This window comes from Aricia agestis, chromosome 21, assembly GCF_905147365.1.
Source record: "Aricia agestis chromosome 21, ilAriAges1.1, whole genome shotgun sequence".
Classification (NCBI taxonomy): Eukaryota; Metazoa; Arthropoda; class Insecta; order Lepidoptera; family Lycaenidae; genus Aricia; species Aricia agestis.
Window position 1 is genome coordinate 6,709,707 of NC_056426.1, and position 22,765 is coordinate 6,732,471.

Consider the following 22,765-nt stretch of genomic DNA (forward strand, 5'->3'; position numbering starts at 1 on the left):
TGTAATTTAATATTTAATAATAAAATAAAAATTAAATAATTAAGGGGGCTCCACAACAAAACACATTTTTCCCTACTTTCGATACTCTATAACGGTACGGAACCCTTTGCGCGCGAGTCCGACTCGCACTTGGCCGATTTTTATCTCATCATGAGTTTGGTTGAATATACCGTTCAATTTTTGGATCATTAATTAGAAATGATTAGAAATGATCGAGTGGAGAAATAATGATTATTTCTATTTAAACAAATAGTTTTTGTAAGTTTTTGTAGGTTTGTAATTTCCAAATTCTATCGAACCTAAATTATGGGTTTTAAAACATAAGTCTTAAAAAGTTAAAACATTTAGGCCTGAGCAAATTACAATACCTTGTCCATTCACAAACTACAGTGTGTTCAAGCTTAATAGCAATTTTCCTAAAAAATTTTTACTTTTGGCAACATTTTTAGATTTCAATTTAAGGCGGTCCTGTTTTCATAATCGTACTAAGCTTTACAGACTTAATATATTTAGAAAAATCCCGTGGTTTTTCTCCAATGATTTTCCAAGTCCCAATTTTTCTTTCGTGTCCTCTCAGGTTGGTAATCCCTGATTTACATAGAACATTATTCTTTGGAAATATTTTTTTTTATTTTCACGGTATTCTACTAGAATAGAAATAAAATTGTATGTTTTCTTAGGTTGGGTTGCGCCAGAGGCGTGGTTAAAGTTAAAGTTAAGGTTAAAGTTATGGTTGTATTTAAGGCTAAATTTTACTTTAACTTTGCCCGGAGAAATTGACAGATGACAGCTGGTCCAACAAGGTTATAAATGAACGTGGGCGGGGGCGCTGCTGGTAAAGGAGACTGTAGTCAGAGTAAAAGTAAGAACTGACAAAAATGGCGTTTTCGTAATGATGACAGCGTTAGTTCCTTTTTTCGCCACGTGCATTTAAAACCTTGTCGAGCTCTATGGTTATGGTTAAATATGGCGTCTTGATGGCGTCCATTTTTAATCTTAATGTTTCAAGGGTTTGAAGGATCGGAGAATCATTTCCCGGTCCTAAAGCCTTTAGCCCGGCCGCACATTGTCCGAAATTTCTGACCAGAAACAGTTGAACGTCTGCGCTGTCTCTTACATTTTGTACTGAGCCGAGTGAGCTCGAACTCGCCGGAAGGATATTTCGGATAGTGTGCGGGGTGGCGGTCCGGCGAAATTCAACGTTTCTGATCAGAATTCGGACAATGTGCGGTCGGGCTTATACTTACAAAAAATATTTCAGTTTTCAAATTGTTATTTACCTACTTCTTCCACTCATGTTTTTAATTATCGACAGACGACATCGCTTAGTACTCGAAAATTGTATTTTTTTCTAATTTATAATAGCAATGAAATTTAAACCAGTCATTGTGTTAAAATAATTATTGGCTTTGTTTGAATATTTAACAAAAGAGACATTATTTATACACGAGGTCTAAGGGATTCAGGGACTGCGGTTAGGCAGGGCTAAAATGTGGCTTCCGAATGTGGTCGGGTTATATTTGCAAACAGTGGACTCATTTGTATGCCAATGTATGCTTAATCCAAGACAGAAAAGCTGGTATTATACAATTTGTAACAAAACTAAGTGATAATACTATATGGTGTGTATGTGTGTATATATTATAGACAGTTAAGTGTGAAAATAGTAGCACTGAAAAGCAAAAAAAAAAAATTAGCTGACTTAAAAAAAGGGAAGTTATCAATTCGACCCGTATGTAAGTAATATATTCAGAACTGTCCAGTTTTCGTAGTTATATTATGTTCAAATTCAAATACATTATTTGGAAACCAAGTCATACAAACAAATTTAATGTAAGTACAAATTTAGTGCCTGTTAGTCTATACAGCGTCTGTACAACTGTGCCAAATTTCAAAAGTGTATCATGTATGTATGTTTTTATTTGCATATATCCTGAACTAACTACAAGTCCGATTTCAGTTATATTTTAATACCTTTTTTAACTTAGAGAATACTGCAGGTTTCATCAAAATCAATGCAGTAGTTTTTTAAATATTATTAAAATAAACGAAGCTATTTCCTTTTGAAAATTACATAAGTTATTTTAGATACAAAATAACTGCAATTTACGAATAAACCCATTTACTTCGGTTCATTTATAGTTTCCGTACTTTCGACCACGTGTCACCTGTCGAAATTGAACCAATAATACGGGTGACAGGCTAATTAAGATTAAAGTGTCCGTTAAACCGGGTTCAACTTTGAGAACCCACGTCAAGCCGAAGGTGTACAAAAGGTAATAAATTCCGTCACTGTCACAGCGCCAAAATGGTTTACTACCCTTGGCTGGGTTGTAACTTGTAAGCCATCTATTCGATACTCGATAGCGAAGTTAGAGGTCAAAATTAAATAAAAATTTTGACAGATAATGTATGGTTACTGGATGTTTATGTCAAAATCTTCATATAATAGCAGTTAAGTAATTACACGTCTCTGAATGCGGCAGAAAGGTGTATGAGATTTGATATAACCTTACTTCTAAAATCTGTGGATATAACGCATCTCTAATACCAAAAAGATCACAAGAAAAAAAGACCCACATGAAAATAATAATAATTTAAGTACCTACTTTTAATTAACGCTTGCAACCCCTTCCTACCACCCGATCGATTCAATTCAATTGGGTGCACAGGAAGTACATCGCAACTGTTTGGAAAAAAAGTCACTGAACCTAATTTTTTTTCCATTTTTTTCCCCACGCCCACCGCCCATGGCCTGCCAGCACGCAGATTAAGAAAAGGTTGTTCAGGGAAGTAGCTAACGGAGTTTTAATACAGCTAATGACCGATTTGGTCGCCAGTTCTCTGTCGATTAGCTGTTACAATAACGAGTAAATCAAAATGTAAACAAATATTCGAGAAGAAATTACGGGATTATGAAATGCATCACCAAGGTATTTATTGCAATAATTGTGTTCAAACTGAGTTAGAATACAATTTATTCTCCTTGTTATCATTACGCTTAACTTGTGTAATAATAACATTAAACTAATGGTCACCTTAGTAATTTTGCCATTTAATCAGTTAGGCGTTAGTTAAGCGTCGTCTAGCTGTAGTGTTGAACGTTGCAGTCAACAAGTCGGCTAAACGACGTATAGCTGTGTGATTGAATGGTGTTGTTTAATTAAACGGCTATTTTAACCAATTGGCTACGACATATACATTAAATTAATCTCTAATTAGATGTTTCTACATAATATTGTAATTTTATTTTTAAGTTAATTTTACCATATAATGTTAAGGAAACGCTTTATCAACATATTACAGTAATATGTTGATAAAACATTTCCTTCATAAGTAAAGTTTTCCATAATATTATTAAAGTGTACTGAGTTCTTCTAATACTGAGTTCTTTGATCACGAAGACTGAGTTGTTAAAAATATTTTCTACGTATCCATAACTCAAATGACTCTCCCTCGGGCTTCGCCTTTGACGTACTTTTTGGAAAGCCCTCAGTGGCTTACAGTAAACAAAAACTCATTATACAAAACAAACACATCCTGTATTACAGAAAAACTCCGCAAAGAATCGCAATATTGAAAAAGTTAGGAGAAATCAGTTGAGAGTACTCGCACTTGAAAAATAAACCAAAGCCGAGAGTAGGGAACAGAAGCACTTCGAAAATGTTAAGGGTTTCTACCTACTTAGTAGATACTTCACAGAGGAAGTGAACAATGATCATTAGTGAGAAAATTCATTAGTTAAAAGATATATACGTGGGCGGTTATCGCTCAGACTATATCGAGATGCCCACTGGAGTTCCACAGGGCTCACACCTGGGACCATTGCTGTACAACGCCTATTTGTACGATATTGGTTCGTGCCTCCAACATATTTTGTACTATCTCATGTATGCGGATGACAAAAAAATCTTTTGCAAGATTAATTCGATCCAGGACTGTTTACAGCTTCAAGCAGGCCTTGACAGCTTGTTCAATTATTATACTCGCAATAATATCACTGTAAATTCTACTAAATGCGAATGTATTACATTCACTCGGAAACCAAAGCCCATAACCCATAATTATTACATGAATGGTGTGTTAATTCAAAGAAAACATATCGTTAAGGACCTCGGTGTATATCTGGACAGTAAAATGACTTTTTCGAACCATGTTGAAAACGTAATTTGTAAAGCTTACAAGAATATGGGCTTTGTTTTTCGGACGTGTAAGTCATTCTTAAGCATCTCAGCACTCAAAATCGTTTATTCCGCATACGTGAGGAGCGTTTTGGAGTACAATAGTCCGATATGGTCCCCTCATTACATCATATATAAAAGTCGCCTGGAACGCATTCAGAAAAAAATTATAACTTACCTGACTTACCGTTGTGGTAAAAGATTTGATTCCTACGCCGAGAGCTGCGCTGAGTTTGATCTCTTGCCCCTGGAGCAGAGACGTACTGTTTTGGACTTATGTTTACTGTACGACATCGCTAATAGTAAAATAGATTGCCCTGATCTCGTGTCACAACTTACCTTCCGCACGCCGAAATTCCGCACTAGAAACACCCCCCTACTGCACATACCTGCATCAAACACTAGTTATGGACAGAACTCTGTTATTTCACGTATAAGTCGCTCATACACAAAAAATTTTAATTCTGTAGACGTATTTGCTTACAATACTAAAACGAAATTCAAGAGTGAAGTTATAAAAATATTAAAAAATGATACTTAATAAAAAAAAAAGAGGAATGAATTTACATAAACATGTTGTATGTACAAACCTTACATGCGGTACCCTAGTGGTATTTTTCACTGATCCCAAGACTTCGTGTCGTAGGGCTAGGGTGCCGCACATGCACACCCACATACACACTTACTTGCACACAAACACACACACATACATTATATTAATATAATTAATTAGCTAAGACATTTTACATTTTATTAAAACCACAATACTGGGAGTTGACTAGCTTATTAAATAGTAATCATGTCAAGACCTTATTGTGTCGATAATAACGATGACGGTCTTCTAATTTTAATTAAATAGTTTTTATTATAATGTTAAATACTACTACTATTTGATTAACAATGTAATACCTGTTACTGGCCACACTAATTGTTACATTTTTAGTGTTAACAGTGCCGTAAATAGCCTTTATTGCGCCCTGTGCCGTGTGCGAGATTCTATAACTGCGCCCCTGTTTCTTTTTTAGATATTATAGGTACCCGAGCAATGCTAAGTATAGGGCCCTCTGATCTGGCCATTCTTGCGCCAACCCAGAGTCATCGCCCTGTGCCTGGGCACCGGTGGTACCGCCCTATTTACGGCACTGAGTGTTAAGCTCCAAATTGTAATACGCTGTTGGTATTCAATAAAGAAAAATAAAATATACTATTTTTCCCTATATTTTACTGCCCTATACAGCCAATAAGAGGAGTCCACACCGCCCTTTTTTCCATACAAACGTTGTCCCCTGTTTCCTCCCTAGATAATGCTAGTAGAGTTATAATTTTTTTCCTGAATATCTACGGCTACTAATACAATGTCCCTATGTTTTCTTTTTTTTCATAATTTAATTATTAAATAAGATATGAACGTTCAAAAACCCAAAAAATTGCCAGATTTTCCGCTGTGTTCAAACGTCCAGAAAACAGATTTGGCTAGATTATACAAAAAAAGCAAAACATAGGAATACAGCTCAAACTTTTTTTTAATCTTTAATGAAAAAAGTACTTAAATCGGTTAAGTTTTGGAGAAGGTATCAGGGGACAACGAATCGTTGATTTTCTGGATTTTCTGCAGTTGTCTCTATCGCGTTCTGCGGTATAGGCTTGAGGTAAGGGAGACAGCTATAGATATTACAAGTATTTTTTTTTCATTTCTCTAGCCCCTGGTGTATCCTCTACGCCGTACGACAGAATTTTTATTATTTTATTACGGTGTCTATTAAACCTCATAAAATATTACTTGGATATATCCAAGTTTTTGATTGATATTACAATAATATCATTAATTATCATAACCAATGCCTTGAGAAGTTTTGAAAATAAAAGGATATTACAATTAATAATATTCATTAAACAGCAGTCTGTTGTAGTTTTTATTTATTTATAGAATTGTGTTGGCTTATAGATAATAATAATAATCAGAAATTATAAAACGTTACAATTGAAATACCAATGTTAATAAAATATTTTATTCCCTTCTTTTTTAACGCAAATTATAATACATTAAATATTAAATCCCCTTAATTTTAAAATTTTGCCAGGATTTAGGTACAAATAATTCTATTTTGTGCTAGCCTCTCTAAGTCTCTACATTAATATTTATTCTTTGTCTCAAGTCCGAAGTTTTACTACGGCGAAAGGTAAACAATTTTATTTTATAATAAGAAGATTAATGTTCTTTTAATGTGTACTTAGATCTTTATAAGCTGTCGCCGAGCTGATGTACTTCGATCTTATTGTGAAGGCAATAAAGTCCAAATTGGCTTATCAGGTCATCGTCGCGAATAGTATGACGGACACTCTCCATATTTGAATAAGCGCCAATATCCTGAAAGTTAAGTTTTATTGAATTCTCTTACTATAACCCGAATATGTAAAAATGCAAAAAATAGACTTCAATGCAAAGAAGTAGATTGAAAAACACTTTCAGGGCTGGATTCTGGTTTTAATACGCCCAAAGATCTTAGCGGGGCTAAAATGGTCGCTTTGGAGAATCACATAATTAATCATTATATGGTTAACTTTTAAACTCCACTTTGCGTGCAATTCATATAGTGATTCACTTAGATTAATGATTGGTCCCGCGAGCGGCGCTCACGCGCGGAGACCAATCATTAATCGAAGCGAATCACTATATGAATTGCACGCAAAGTGGAGTTTAAAAATGAATGATATTATGAAACAATATAATATGATTCTCCAAAGCGACCATTTTAGCCCCGCTGGTCATTGCGCTGACAACTCACATTAAATGTCAACATTTTCCGTGGGAGAGTCATGCTTCGGCACGAATGGGCTGGCTCGACCGGAGAAATACCAGGGGCTCACAGGCAAAACCGGCGTAAAACAGCGCTTGCGCTGTGTTTCGCCGAGTGAGTGCCGACCTCTCCTATTCCTTCCCTACCCTCCCCTATTCCCTTCCATACCCTCCCCTATTACCCTATTCCGTCTTAAAAGGCCGGCCACGCACCTGCAGCTCTTCTGATGTTGCGAGTGTCCATGGGCGACGGATGTTGTTGTCCATTAGGTGACCCGTTTGCTCGTTTGCCCCCTTATTGCATAAAAAAAATACTCACTCCATCCACGTATGCAGTTGTCGAAGTACAAGTCGCAGAAGCTGTTGAAGGTGTACCGGCCGTAGTGGTACCTATTGTTGTACCCGCAGACTATGTTCATCACTACCCTGCAATCAGCCAATCAATCAACCAACCGACCAATCGATCTATAAAAACTTTGCGTTAGTTATTTTGCGGGACATAAACTATTATGTCCTTTCCCGGGACTCGGGAGTAAATGTATTAATATACCAATTTTAATCCAAATTGGTTTTACTCGGTCTGCGCTTGATCTCTTATCAGTCAGTCGACAATCGACATCCATCCCAGAAGATAATGACAATAGAGAAACAGAGTACCTTTTGTACACACTTAGGCATTAGAATGACTCATGCAGTATCATGAAATAGGCCACAATCAGTGTGGGAAGTACTCTTATACCGATTGTGGCCGAAATACGTTAATCATTATAGCATTATAATTTAAAAATGTACGGTTCCTAGCACTCAGTACTCACTGTGATGAGAGACACTTCATGTAATCGTCGTAACATCTTTCGTCTTCTTTTCCGTTGCTGTACTGACTGTTGATGTACCTAGTAAATAAATTGATTTAAAGGACCTATATAATTTAAGCCTTAGCTCTCCGAAGTAGCCTTAGCTCTCCGAAGCAGCCTTAGCTCTCCGAAGCAGCCTTAGCTCTCCGAAGCAGCCTTAGCTCTCCGAAGCAGCCTTAGCTCTCCGAAGCAGCCTTAGCTCTCCGAAGCAGCCTTAGCTCTCCGAAGCAGCCTTAGCTCTCCGAAGCAGACTTAGCTCTCCGAAGCAGCCTTAGCTCTCCGAAGCAGCCTTAGCTCTCCGAAGCAGCCTTAGCTCTCCGAAGCAGACTTAGCTCTCCGAAGCAGCCTTAGCTCTCCGAAGCAGCCTTAGCTCTCCGAAGCAGCCTTAGCTCTCCGAAGCAGACTTAGCTCTCCGAAGCAGCCTCAGCTCTCCGAAGCAGCCTTAGCTCTCCCAAGCAGCCAGCTCTCCGAAGCAGCCTTAGCTCTCCGAAGCAGCCAGCTCTCCGAAGCAGCCTTAGCTCTCCGAAGCAGCCTTAGCTCTCCGAAGCAGCCAGCTCTCCGAAGCAGCCTTAGCTCTCCGAAGCAGCCTTAGCTCTCCGAAGCAGCCTTAGCTCTAGGCCATCGAAACCCTGACCCAATTTTCAAAACCCGGGTTTTCGCGTATATGATCTGACCCGGGCTCAAAAGTATCTTCATACCAAATTTCATCAAAATCAGTGTTTTAATCATGAAGAGTTAATAAACAAGACAGACAAACTTTCGCATTTATAATATTATTAGTATGGATAACCCGAACCAGTAATGCCTATGAATTTCTTACCTATACGCTTGTGTGGAGTAGATTCCATCATCTATGTTCAGGGCCACCATGATATCATCTTGGGGGACGTCGGTGATGATGAACACTTCTTCTGTCGTTGTTTCTAGAATAGTAATAAACAAGAACAACATGGGAATCGCACCTTTTTCCCCCAAAAAAAAATCGTCATCTTTTCACAGAACTTAAGATATGTACCTGAATCTAACTTGACTACATGCTTAAACCTAGTTAGATCTCAAAATCTGTTAGGTCTAGAAAACTGTTTTACACAACTGAATTTTTTTTACACAAGTAACTTCAGTTCATGAAGATTAAATGCTCAAGAAATTATAAATCTCACCCAATTTAATAGTTTCTATCTTCTTCTCGGGTCTCCTATCTTCCTCATATATTTCCTCTTCCTCGTTATTTTTCTCAGCCTCTGCCTCATCCTGAGGCATGTTATACACTTGTCCCATGAGGCATAGAACAAGGAGCAATTTTACTATTTGAAACATTTTTTAGTCACTGAAAGGTAATATTTTGTGTTGAGAAAGCAGCAGTATCACTGTTTAATACTCTAAGAGCAGTATACAGGGTATAACTTAATTTTATTATGTTTTTGTATGGGCAAATTGACGACCTCTGTGGCTCAGTTGGTGGGCTATTGGTAGCTCAAGAACAAACAGTTTTCAAAGTTCCTGGGTCATAGATGTGTATTAAATATGTGTATAATATAATAAAAATCTTAAATATATGTATAGTATAAAAGTATTAAATATATTTCCGTTGTCTGGTACCCGTAACACAAGTCCTTCAGGTACTTAGCATGGGGCCAGACTGACGTGGTGTCAAGTGTCCATAGATATTATATTATAAAAAAAAATATTATTATGAGGCAGAGGCGTCCATACAAATCACAAAAAAACTCGTTCAGTGCTGCTTGTTTCACAGTTGACTAAATTGTTAAAAGTTGATAAATGGGCAGTAACGACAGGGTATGTATCCTTAAAATATTACTTTGTTTTGTTACACCATGTAGAGCTATTAATGTTAAAAATAAGAAATTAAAAAAACTAGATTAAAATCTCTAATAGAATAAAAATCTAGACTTAAATCAGCAGAAACCAGGCTTAAGGATGAAGTCGCAACAGATAGACACTTGTAATATTAGTATAGTTATATGAAAAACATTACCCTTATTCAGCAGTCGGTACAAAACTGATATCTCTTCAGTCTAAACTCTAATCTACCAACTATCAGATGGAATTGGTGTTGCTAATAGCGTAGATGGATATTAATGATTATTGTTTTGTATGGTCACAGCATAATAAAATACAGTAGACCACAATGACCACAATGGTACTTTTGTTAATGCTGATTCACCATTTTAAGGTGTACCGGCTCTTTTTTGTGAGAAAAAATCAACAGGCTTGATAGTTTTTGAATTAAACGTAATGTATTTTAATATTTTATAGCATCTAATATCATGTCCGCGTTTCGAGAACTCGACTGAGTTAAGCTACTGTATATAATCTTATTGTAATTGTGCTCTCATTAATTATTATGATTGACATTTGATGAATTTCTCGTCGTCATCAAATAATACCTTGATTCTATTCTGTTAATACATTGTTGATGCAGCTTAGTATTCGATCCAGTTCGATTCCTATCTAACTACGAATAATAATAATAATACTGCCCCACACCGGTTTCGGTGACGGTGGCTAGTTTCATTGAAACCAGGCCTGTTACGCAGGAGTAGTTTTTTATAGTGCCCAAGTGTGTGCGCAGTACACAAGAGCACTCTCTATTCCTTTCACTCTCATAAGTCATAGCCCAGTGAGACGGAAGACACGACTGGCGAGAGATTAGGTGCAGGACTGACTTTTTACATGCCCATCCGAAGCATGGATCATCTTACTTGTCAGACAATCAGGTGATCAGCCTGCATTGTCCTAACCAAAATTGGAAATAGCATGTTTCCAACTCGGGATTCAAACCCACAACCTCCGAAGTCGAGAGCCACACTTTAACCACGGAGGCGTTTAACTACGAATAATAACTAGCTAAAGGCCGAGCTTTTTGAGGGCTCGCATCGTCACACCCTGACTGACTGATGAATGATGATAATTGATAACACATCTATGATCTACATATAAAAAATCTTGGCTGACTGATGATGACACATCTACATATAAATAAAAATTACAATGTTAAAGCACAAATCAATAGGCGTGATAGTTTTCCGTAAAGTGTACCACAAAATGTTCAGGCTGTGGGATATACTAGGGCTCGCTTCGCTCGCCCTGATCAAACTACAAAATTCTCATCTCATCAATAAAGGGAACGTGCGCAACCAACGTGAACTAGTTTTGTCATGGATATCTTCAAAATTGCTGTAAAATACAAGTGCTGCTAAAATATTTCAAAAACATAATAAAGCTATAAAATCCACTACAAGTTTTACCAATTCTAACCTTGTATTCAACAGGGAATATTGAGCAAAGGTTGGAGCAGAGGGCGCTACTAGCACATACAGTAAACAATGGGCATTGTCCAAAAAAAATCACATGTACTTTTTATATTTTTCGTTAAAATAGGGTATTTTAAGAATATAAATTAAATAATTTTGAAATTCATTGGCTAGTTTTTTCTCAATAAATTTTTAAAGTTTCGCTCTGACGTCATCATCGGCCGCCAATTGACCTCTGCATATGTTTTAAATTTCCTTTCAATCTTATTTATAATGGCTGGTTCGTCAAATGCAAGTTCTCATTATGTGAAAGCTGATACGAGAAGCTTAGCAAAAGTTCGAAACGTAATGTTGGTCGAATTTATTGCTAATTTAACGCCATTGAAGGTCAAACAAAGGTTAAACGTATTTGTTCAAAAATATAAGTAACTAATGGGTATTTTTTTCGTTTATATACGGAAAAACGATCACTGACCTTATTCCTCGAAATGTTTTTTAATGAGCAAAATTAAAAAAAAATGGACAATCCCCATTCGACCACAATCCGACATGTTGCACACGTCATAGTAGAATATTGACAGAAACGTTGTCAGACGTCGAACAGAACTTGTTGTTTACTGTCATAATTGCAGTATTCAGTAAATTATATCCTGTGTCTTGTTACTTACTTGACATGTGCCTATAGTTCTTGCACGTTCCCTATACGTAAATATTTTGTGTTTCAGCTTGAAATAATATATAATAAATAATATATAATGATGTTACAGAGACATAATTATACATAGCTACAGAATATGGCCACTATAATAGATGTACTATGACACACTGCGAAGGCAAAAGGCAGTAAGTAACAAATTTTAGATTTTATATTTTCATCATTATTTTTAATCATTGCTTACCTGGAATATTGCAGACCCTCCAATGTTAATTATATTACAGCCTTAAATACGCCATTAAGAAGTATTTGCGCCTTTGATTATAATAATTAATACATTTTAAGGAATAATTAAATGCTACGTTCGGAAATTGACAGGCTTTTAAACGGCTTTAAAATATAATGTAGGATAGACTTTTTCGTAATTTTTTATTTATACCCCGCTTCTTCAGACATATTAATACAGTATGCTCGACCGAAGGCAACATGTTTGAACAAACAGCTCATCATGTTCTCTGGGAGTGCAGTCTCTGGCAGGACGAAAGAACTACAATGCTAAACAACCTACTCTGTACATCTGGTGTCGCATACTACGGTGATCTCGTGGACAGCGCTAGGAACTTCCGTGCCTTCAAGCGTTTTTGTCACAATTACTACTGGCAACAGTCTAACACAATAAATTAATTTAGCTCTAGCGTAGTAGTCACTATTATTATTAACGTTTATTCCCGTGGTGCTTCCCCCTTCCAGTTCTTTGACTTTCGGTCACTGCAACCTTGTGCTGTCTCCTGCTTTATATGGGGAGGGAATCTGGAATTCTTCCTACTCCTCCTATTTTCTTCTGATTAATTTCGTTGCGGGTCCCAAGACAGCTTTAGCATGTCCCTCGGGCTCCCTGAGATCATATCAAAGGGTTTTCGTGGTTGGATACCGCTGTCAATCCTGGCGACACAGGAGATACAGTGGTGGGAATGTGTGGTGGGCCAAAGCCCGTTAAAAAAAAAAAAATATTAATACAGTTAGATCAGTGGTCCCCAACCTTTTTTCTCTGATCTTGGTGTCGCGGGCCGTAACAAAACATTTTTAGAAATAAAAATGACGTTCTTTAAATTAACGATTTAAAAGTGGAAAAAATTCACAACTTTAACGACGACTTTAAATTATTTTGCGGGTGAGCGTGAATTTTAAAATGATTTAACATTACGCGGGACACTGTTAGAGTCCCGGCGGGCAGCATGCGGCCCGCGGGCTGCGGGTTGGGGATGGCTGAGTTAGATTATTTTGTATCACTTTTCTTCTAATTCGAACCTCCTTTTTTTCCGGCTTTCACGAATATTTCAAGACTAAAATTAGCCAAATCAGTTCAGTTGTTGCGAGTTTAGCGAGGCTAAAACATTTAAAAATCATTTTGATTTATATAGGTTAAGGGTGATGCACATTTGTCACCACCGCACGCGCCATACGCGCCGCAAAGATCGGAAAGCCACCTTTAAGTTTAGTTCTCATCAACGAAACCCTAAATTGACGCCCACAAACTAGAAAGTTTCCAGCAACTTATAAATTAACTTGTAAATACTTCATTCAAGTTATGTAAGTTGGGTAAGAAATTTTGAACAAAGACTTTTAGCGAGGGATGGTCGAAGTTTTTCGATTCGTTGCTAGTTATCTCGCAAACTGCATCTTGGTAGCAGGAAACTGATGTAAAGGAGATAAGATAAAGTTTAAAGCTCGATTGAAATGCGTTCGCGCGAACGCGCGGTTTAGCGGCTACACCGCGAGATCAGTGATTAATTTTTTTATATTATCTATGGACGCTGCACACCACGTCAGTCTGGCCCTGTGCTAAGTACCTGAAGGACACAAGTCCTTCAGGTACTTAGCACGGGCCTGTAACACAAGTTACATGTACCAGACAATGGAAATATATTTAATACTTTTATACTATACATATATTTAAGATTTGTTTATATGATACACATATTTAATAAACATCCATGACCCAGGAACATTGAAAAACTTTTTGTTCCGTCGGGGGGATTCGAACCCACGACCCCCGGCTTGAGCGCTGACCAAGCCCTCAACCACTAGCTTTGTCCACACTGTGCCTTTTTCTGTTCGTCAAGTTCTGCGCAACGCATGCCCAGTCAACAGCGAACGTGAAGCATGCCCGCGACGCATGCCCTCTGACAGTATCCAAAAAACAAAAATGGCAATGTTGGCGTTGCGTTCGTTGACGCATTCAATTATTGAATGCGCCAAAAAAAGTTGAATGAAAGAAGATGACGAAAATTGAAGACGAAAGCGCATAGTGTGGACATAGACTTAATATATACTGTCGTATAGGTTTATGGTGTGGACATAGCTACTGAGCCACAGAGGTCGTCACTATGCAACGATTTATTTAAATAGCGGCATTTATCTGTCAAACTCTAAATTCAATTGAAGTCTAATCATTCATCATAATATGTCGCTAAGTGGTCAGTGGGGACTTCGATTACTTAAAAATGTAAAGAAAAAGATTTTTATGTCGAATTTTCATTAAATTTAAGTTAAATAATCATTAAACATTTCGGCCTTTAAATAAGCAAGGATTACGAGAAAACGCTTAACAAAATCCGCCGGATAAACCGCGGCTCAAATGAAATATCTTTTTGTAGGAGAATTAACACGTCCACTTGATTGATAGAAGCATCCAGACGCGATGAGCCGTGCAGACAAGGAGCACAGCATAATTATTTGTATACAGTAGAGCGTAGACTAGTTATAAATAAGTTATAGATGACTTGAGTGCACTTTTTCTTATATTATAAGGGTCAATTTATATATAATAGCGCAGAGTCGAAGCGAATTCCCAAACACTGAACACAGTAAATTCAACCTTAACTCTAGAGCGAAACGCATACATTACTTATGCGAGGCGAATCAGCGTTGGTCGGGCGCATTCTCGCAAATTCGCGCGGATGCACGCTCCTTTTTCAATTCTCAGAAGTAATAAAGTGCCTTAACGCTTTGAAGTCAAGGTTGAATTTGTTATGTTTAGTTTTAATAATTCGCTTCGATGCGCTTCGACTCTGCGCTACTTATAAAATATTGACTACTTAGTTGCCGCCATTGTACCCTATTTGATGCCAGTTCTTCTCATCGAGACTATACAGTCCACTTCGCAACGCTTCATATGCCTTTCTAAACATCTTTAAATCTGAGGAATTGGCCACCTTAACAACGTTTGCATTCCACGAGTTCAGAATAGAGCATACGTTTCGCTACCCTTAAAATACCTTTTAAGGGTGTTTATGAGTCCCCTCTATAGAGTTCAGAAAGAGTTAGTTTTTTTATAATTTTTGTATGGGCAAAGTCATGAACTTATATTTGTTTTGTTACACCTGTATCTAGACGAAACGTTTAGACAGATATCAGCGGTCACTGACCTTGCTAATCTAGGAGATGTTAATTGTTGTACATATTTGCAAAACATAGTGCCGAGCATTTGTAACTTGTATCTGTGCGGAGCAAACTGCATTCCAAGGACACAGCTGTTACACGCACTCTACTGTGTGTATTTATACTGTGGAAGAGGAAAACCAAAGAATCTGTTAATAAGTGTGTAAAGTACCTACACGGAACTTATTGGTTGTCTTGTGCAATTTGACAGTTCATTGGTTCGATTCCTTTCCTTGGTATGTGTGGGACAAATGAATAAACGATAGCTAGACTCTGGAGCAGGGGTCACCAATTAGTTTCGCTCAGGGTCCATTTTAAGAAAAGAAATGACCTTCGCGGTCCGCACATTTTATAATAAAAAAAAATTTCAAAAAAAGTAAATTACGGAAATTACCTCAGAACAGGAAAATAAGTTACAAAGGTATTTATTTACATATTATTAATAAGAAAAGGGACAATTTTATTGCTTGTTTGGAGTGAAATTGGTGCAAGCTAACAACATTAAGCCCGGCCGCACATTGTCCGAATTCTGATCAGAAACAGTTGAATTTCGCCGGACCACCACCCCGCACACTATCCGAAATATCCTTCCGGCGAGTTCGAGCTCACTCGGCTCAATACAAAATGTAAGAGACAGCGCGGACGTTCAACTGTTTCTGATCAGAAATTTCGGACAATGTGCGGCCGGGCTTAATCCTGGAGATGTTCATCAGTATGTTGAGACCGAAATAATTTATTTTTAACAAAGTTCACCTTCGAAAATACTCGGTCCCCATACAATGGGTCGGCGGTCCGGATGCGGACCGCGGTCCGCCATTTGGTGACCCCTGCTCTAGGGTATATTACGGTCGCGTAGTACGTAGAAATAAAATGGTTATATCTCTTATGAGCAGTAAACTCCAAAATATATTACATATAATATATAATTTTATTATTTAATATACTTACTTAAATTTGGGTGCCTTCGTTCGCTTTAAAACAGTATACTTCCCCGTCGATATCAAATTCAATCTAAATTGACCTAGTAGTTTCAGAGCCTATTTGTACGAGAACTAACAAACTTTTCATCTTTATAATTAGCATTCTAGAACAGATAATTTGGTTGATTGTTATTATTTGGTCAACATTTTTTGTTTTTATTTTTCATGATACAGCAAAAATACAAACAATTGTAAATTTTCATCTTTTTGAATTTCGACCGTGCATTACGTTTATTTCGTGTACAGTACGATCCACGTGCGATCTATGTACTTTTTCTAGGCCTATTCACTATAGTTTATCAAAATTACAAGGCACATAATTACATACTTTTGACATTATAATATTATGAAGTTTCCAGCCTCGATTTGCCTTTTAGACTATATATAGTAGATTATAACTATTTGAACTATCAATTCATTAATCCACCATTGTCGAACATTTCCTTTTGAACTTCAACTATTTGTACATCTCATTTAAAACGGTTTGGAACATATTGGATTGAAACAGGCAATTATTGAAACTAGGTAGCAACTATTTCGAATCCAATAAACATGCTAATTCAGCAACAAATTCGTTATAACATTATAACAGTACTAGACGATGCAAGGCCGCAACTCTCCGTTGCGCCAAAACTTGTTTATCGCGCGGGGACTGTACATTTTTCCGGGATAAAAAGTATCCTATGTCCTTTCCCGAGACTCAAAGTATCTCTGTACCAAATTTCAGCAAAATCGGTTCAGTGGTTTGGGCGTGAAGAGGTAACAGACAGACCGACAGACACTTTCACTTTTATAATGTTAGTATCAAGTATGGAAATATGGATATGGATACCCTGCATGCAAGGGACACCCTCAAGTAATCAGGATGAGCGAAGCGAGCCCAAGTATATCCCACGACTTGAGCACTTTTGTGGTACACTTTACGGAAAAGCTATCACGCCTATCGATTTGTACTTCAACATTTATATTTATAAGTAGATGTGTTTTTTTTTTTATGATACAAGGGGGCAAACGAGCAAACGGGTCACCTGATGGAAAGCAACTTCCGTCGCCCATAGACACTTGCAGCATCAGAAGAGCTGCAGGTGCGTTGCCGGCCTTTTAATAGGGAATAGGAAAATATGAGAGGGTAGGGAAGGGAAGGGTATGGAAGGGAAGGGGAGGGTATGGAAGGGAATAGGGTAGGGGATTGGGCCTCCGGTAAACTCACTCACTCGGCGAAACACAGCGCAAGCGCTGTTTCACGCCGGTTTTCTGTGAGGACGTGGTATTTCTCCGGTCGAGCCGGCCCATTCGTGCCGAAGCATGGCTCTCCCACGTGCAAGTTATCATCGGCCAGCCAAGGTTTGGTTACTACTAAATGTAAAAAAAAACTGCCTTAAAGATTACCATGCAGAAAAACGACGCGAGCCCTCACAAAGCTCGGCTTTTAGCTAGTATCACTTCTTTGTGTTACACCCTGTATACAAGGCTGAGCCATAGAGCTAAGATGAATTGCGCTTTACGCATCTTAATTTCCGTGTACCATTAATTAAAAAGCAAATGGGTTTTGTCATTACTGTGACTGCTACATAAAACACGCCTACAGGGCGTTTTCGCCTTTAATTATACATTAAAACCATTTCCTTATACAGGGTGCTATAATTAAGTAATTGAATTTCAAAACATCTTGGTTATACATTTTGATTTAACTAGATGTCAGCAACTTCATTGCCCCAAAATTCTTACATTTTCCGGAGTAAAAACTAGCCCATGTCCTTTCCCAAGACTCAAAGTATCTTCATACAAAATTTTAGTAAAATCGGTTTAGTGGTTTTGGTTGTGCACTTAATTTTGTTATAATTTAATATATTATATTTCCTTAATTTCCTTAATAATTAAATAATAAGTTCTCAAATTACACTCTGGATTTGTGTTGTGTTTGATTTCTACTGTTGGGATGTAGCTCAGTTTGGGAGTTTCTGTTCATCAACCGTTGGATGAACCTTTAACATAATATGGCAATTCACCACTGTCGGAAGAATACGAAGAATACATATTTTTTGACACTTGACAGATGACAAGTGTTTGCTGGGCGCTTTTTTTTATTTATTTATTTCTTTATTAGACTCGCCAACAGCAAAACACAGAAATACATTTAGACTTAAAACTTAAACTAAAACATGCACTTATGTGTAAGCCAATTATAGGCGTGTACGGCATTCATTAGAACAGTAGATATATTATTTATTAAATGTAATAATGATTACTTGATATGAGTTTTAATTTTCGAAAGCAGAAGTTTGAGTATTATAATTGGTTAATTTGGTTTTTAAACTCTTACAGGAATCATTAAAAATATCTAAGTCTCTTACAGATGTGCAAGCTAGGTTGTAATCAGAACAGATATTAGATAAGGGAGAGTATTTTAGGATGTTAGTTTTGCTTTTAGGAGTGTAGAATAATTTGGTAATTGGATAACGAGGATAGTGATACGGGACATTTAATTTTATACAACGAAGTAGGTTGTCGCAGTTAATAATTCCGGATAATATCTTTTTTAAGAAAATTATATTAGTTATCATTCGGCGATTACTAAGTGTCAATATTTTAAAGTGTTTTAAGCGTAAATCATAAGTAGCACGATGAGAAATACCAGGAGAGTGAAACGCGAGATGTCTCGTGAATGCACGTTGGACATTTTCTACGCGCATGGAGTGGGAAATATATCGAGAGCTCCAAACTACTGATGAAAACTCCAGATGGCTACGAACTAATGAGTTATATAGAATAATTTTAGGCTTAATACTTAAAAATCCTGTAGTGTTTCTTTTAAGAAATCCTAACATTCTATACGCTTTTTTGACACACATATCTATGTGTGACTTGAAATTGAGCTTGGAGTCAAAAACCACGCCCAGGTCTCGAATCTCTGTAACCTGTTTAAGTACGGCAGAGTTTATAGCATAAGTTGCGGTTACATTATTTTGTTCACGTTTTCGTGTAAATTTAAGATAAAATGACTTTTTAGCATTTAGAACCATACCGTTACTACAGCACCAGTAATATATACTATTTAAATCTTGCTGAATAAGATCAGCATCCAGTGCGCAGGTTACCCTTCTGTATATTTTAAGATCATCAGCAAATAGACTGAACTCACTATTGTGTATGGCATCTGAGAGATCGTTTATAAAAGCTAAAAAAAGTACTGGACCAAGGTGGGAGCCCTGAGGTACACCAGAAATTGCTGTGTAATCGTCAGACATAAAACCATTAACAACAACATATAAAAGTCTCTTTGCTAGGTATGATCTAAACCATTCTAAAAGAGATCCTCCAATGCCATATCTTTTTAACTTTTTTAACAGCCGGGCATGACAAACCTTGTCGAAGGCACTAGAAAAGTCCATATAAATTGTGTCTACTTCCCGACCACTGTCTATTTCATTGCACAAGTAAGTTTTAAATGTTACCAAGTTAGTTTCCACTGAGTAGCCTTTTCTAAACCCGTGTTGGTGGATGGAAAGATTTTTTTCTAACTGATGCGTGATTAGAGGGCAAATTATAGACTCAAATAATTTAGGGATACACGAAATGATTGCAATAGGCCTATAATTACTAACATCATTGCTATCGCCTTTTTTTAAAATGGGAATTATCTTGGTTCTTTTCCAAATCTCCGGGAATATTCCGTCCCGCAATGATCTGTTAAAAATAATTGTTAGAGGATGTGATAGGGCAGAACTACAACGCTTTACAAAGACAGGGGGAATTCCATCTGCGCCAGCACCTTTTCGTATGTCAAGTTTCTTAATTGCTCGTGAAACCTGGTTCTCGGTAATATAAATGTTGTTTAATGATAATGTACCATCAAAAGTTAAATCTGTATCATTGTCTAAGACAGTGTTAGAAAATACGGACGAAAATTTATCAGCAAACATTTGGGCAATTTCGGTACCATTTGTTGCTATCGTGTCGCCATTATTCATGACTGTCGGTATAGTGGTGTTACCCTTCCGTTTATCTTTAATAAAACCCCAAAAGCTTTTCGGGTTAGCAGAAATGTTGTATTCTATTCTCTTTTTATAATTTAGAAGACACTGTTCACTTAATTTGTGGGCACGTTCGCGCAATATTTCATATTCAAGACCGTCACGCGGATTGTTATATTTCCGAAATCTATTTCTAATTTTATTTTTTTCATAGAGCAATTTTATAAGAGAACTACTGAACCAGGCAGGAAATTTTGTAGATTTGGGTTTTAGTAACGGCACGAAAGAATCAATAGCACTTTGTATATGTTGGTAAAGAAGATCAGTCATTGCACTAACATTAGGACAGTTAGCAAATGAATTATTCCAATCAATATTCTTTAAGTAAGCAATAATCTCACTGTAATCCGCTCTAAAAAAGTTATGGCGACGATTGCAATGTGGTTTTAGGAATTGAGGAGAATGATTTGATAGGGAAACGCAAATAGGGGGATGCTTGGGATCAATTTTACTTAGTGAATTAACAGATTTATATACATTTATACCATGACAATTTGATAAAATAAGATCCAAAATTCTGTTATCCACATTTAACACGTCATTGTATTGAGAAACATTATTCATTGACATAAAATCGATAAGTGCTAAACCCAGCTTACAATCATAGTTTAAAGGACTACATGGATCAACAATATTTTGCTTAGACCACTTAACAAAACCCAGGTTAAAATCACCTAATATTATTACTTGATCTGATTGATCGATCACAGAGGTTGCACTCTCAAAAAAAGATGTCAGAACCTCCAAAGAGACGGGAGGTGGTAGATACACAGCGCAAATAGATATTTTCTTAGCAACATTATGAATTTTGACTGTGATTGTTATCCAAAGATCTTCAGCAGTACTCTCCCAATTTATTTGTCTAACCGAAGGAATAGCTTTGGATACCGCGATTAAAACACCTCCACCGTCTTTTTTGGAACTGGTTGTGCATGAACGATCTTTTCTGTAAACAAAGTACCTTTCGTCTATAAGTTCTGCACTAGATATATTACAGGTTAGCCAGGTTTCGGTGAATACAATCAAGTCATAATTACTAATCGAAATATTTCTTAATACATCATCAGTTTTGGTACGCAGACCTCTAGTATTCTGGTAGTATATATCTAACGACATTTTAAAGAAAGGTGTACTATAATATCATTGTAAAAATTTGGTAATGTAGGTTAAACAATTAATTTTAAACTATCTTCGTCTCTTATGAATAACACTTTACTTTGTTCGTTTTTTCTTGCAAAAATCCTACCATCTCTAACCCAGATAAATTTAAAGCCTGCTTCTTTTGTTTTCAGTCGAGCAGCTGCATGTAAGTGTTTATTTGAAGGGGTGAGATGCTCAGATACAAAAACAGGAATCTTGCATCCACCTATTCCCAAATGTTCAGAGTTTAACTTATCCACGTTTTTTTTATTAAATTTCATGACTGCAGCCAATATTTCATCGCGTCGTCGTTGACTGGAGAGTTTGACAATAACGGAGCGTGGACGGTCAGAGTTTTTATTGTGCTTAGCTATACGAGTCACATGGAGAATGTCCTTGTCTTCAACAGGAGATTCAATAATTCTGCCCAATTGTTCTATTGTCTTGACTAGATTTTCTGAATGATGTTCCGGTATGCCATTTATTTCGAGATTCGGTGAACGCATGATTTGTTCAATGTTGTTCACCTTTTCCGTCAAGGTTTTAACCTGCTGAGATAAACCTTCATTTTTCGTAACAAGTCCTGCGATAATTTTGTTTTTTTCATTTACAGATTGGAGAAGATCATCGTACTGCTTACTAAGAAATGTTAATGACTCATGAAATCCTGTAATTTGCTGAGAAATATTCGCAAGTTGCTCCGAGACCAGTTTTTGTATGGTGGATGTCATCTCCTGTTTAATCATATTGCGTAAACCTTCCTCATTAACTGAACTCGGTTTGTTCTTTGGTCGCATTGTTATATTCTCCACCTCACGAACATTGTCGTCGTCTGATGTCATAATGTTGGTACGGTTCTGCATTCGTATAGGAGTGTTTGAGTTATCAGACTTTGGCAATTGACTTTGACACTCAAAACACTTCCAACTCTTCTTATACTCGGATGACATAGTAGAAAATATTTTCATAGTCATATTTGCACAAAACAAGTCGTACAATTTGTTGCATGTAGAACATGACATAAACTCTTTTTTTGGTATATTATTTTTACAGCCCGAACATACTTTATGGACAGACGCCATTTTCAGATGGTATTTATGTAATATATAATATTATTTGATGATCTTTTATCTATATATTATATATATATATATATATATTGTTTGATTAGTTCAGCGACCCAAAGAGAGATGGCGCTGTTCTGATACTACTCCTTATCTGTGATGCTTTATCTATGGTTTTACGTTCAACTTATCTGTGAAGCTTTATCTTTGGTCTTTAGTTCAACGACCCAAAGACAGATGACGCTGCCCTTTGACTTATTCGGCGTGATTTTATTTATTTACGTATTTGAATGTTTATCGCACTACCCGCACTTTAAAATTAAAACTGCTTAATTTCTCTTCTT

At 36.8% G+C, this 22,765-nt stretch overlaps 2 protein-coding genes across 2 annotated transcripts; both read right to left on the bottom strand.

Moving 5' to 3' along the window:
- Positions 1-6,234: 6,234 nt before the first annotated feature.
- LOC121737775 lies at positions 6,235-9,883 on the bottom strand. Its single transcript, XM_042129468.1, has 6 exons — positions 9,829-9,883; positions 8,993-9,159; positions 8,653-8,755; positions 7,794-7,871; positions 7,298-7,404; positions 6,235-6,549 (listed from the first exon to the last, which is right to left on the bottom strand). The coding sequence occupies exons 2-6, from the start codon at positions 9,147-9,149 to the stop codon at positions 6,494-6,496; spliced, it is 501 nt and encodes a 166-aa protein (XP_041985402.1). The 5' UTR covers positions 9,150-9,159; positions 9,829-9,883; the 3' UTR covers positions 6,235-6,493.
- Positions 9,884-20,610: 10,727 nt separating this feature from the next.
- LOC121737636 lies at positions 20,611-22,435 on the bottom strand. The gene has a single exon (XM_042129295.1). It carries the CDS (start codon positions 22,377-22,379, stop codon positions 21,384-21,386), a length of 996 nt encoding a protein of 331 aa, XP_041985229.1. The 5' UTR covers positions 22,380-22,435; the 3' UTR covers positions 20,611-21,383.
- Positions 22,436-22,765: the final 330 nt, after the last annotated feature.

Bases quoted from the DNA above. Each gene is read 5' to 3' on its own strand.
- LOC121737775 (XM_042129468.1), bottom strand. From the start codon at position 9,149: ATGTTTCAAATAGTAAAATTGCTCCTTGTTCTATGCCTCATGGGACAA. The intron at 7,872-8,652 runs GTAAGAAATTCA...TTTATTTACTAG, and splicing joins TACTCCACACAAGCGTATAG to GTACATCAACAGTCAGTACA. The intron at 6,550-7,297 runs GTGAGTATTTTT...CTTAACTTTCAG, and splicing joins CAACTGCATACGTGGATGGA to GATATTGGCGCTTATTCAAA.
- LOC121737636 (XM_042129295.1), bottom strand. From the start codon at position 22,379: ATGTCATGTTCTACATGCAACAAATTGTACGACTTGTTTTGTGCAAAT.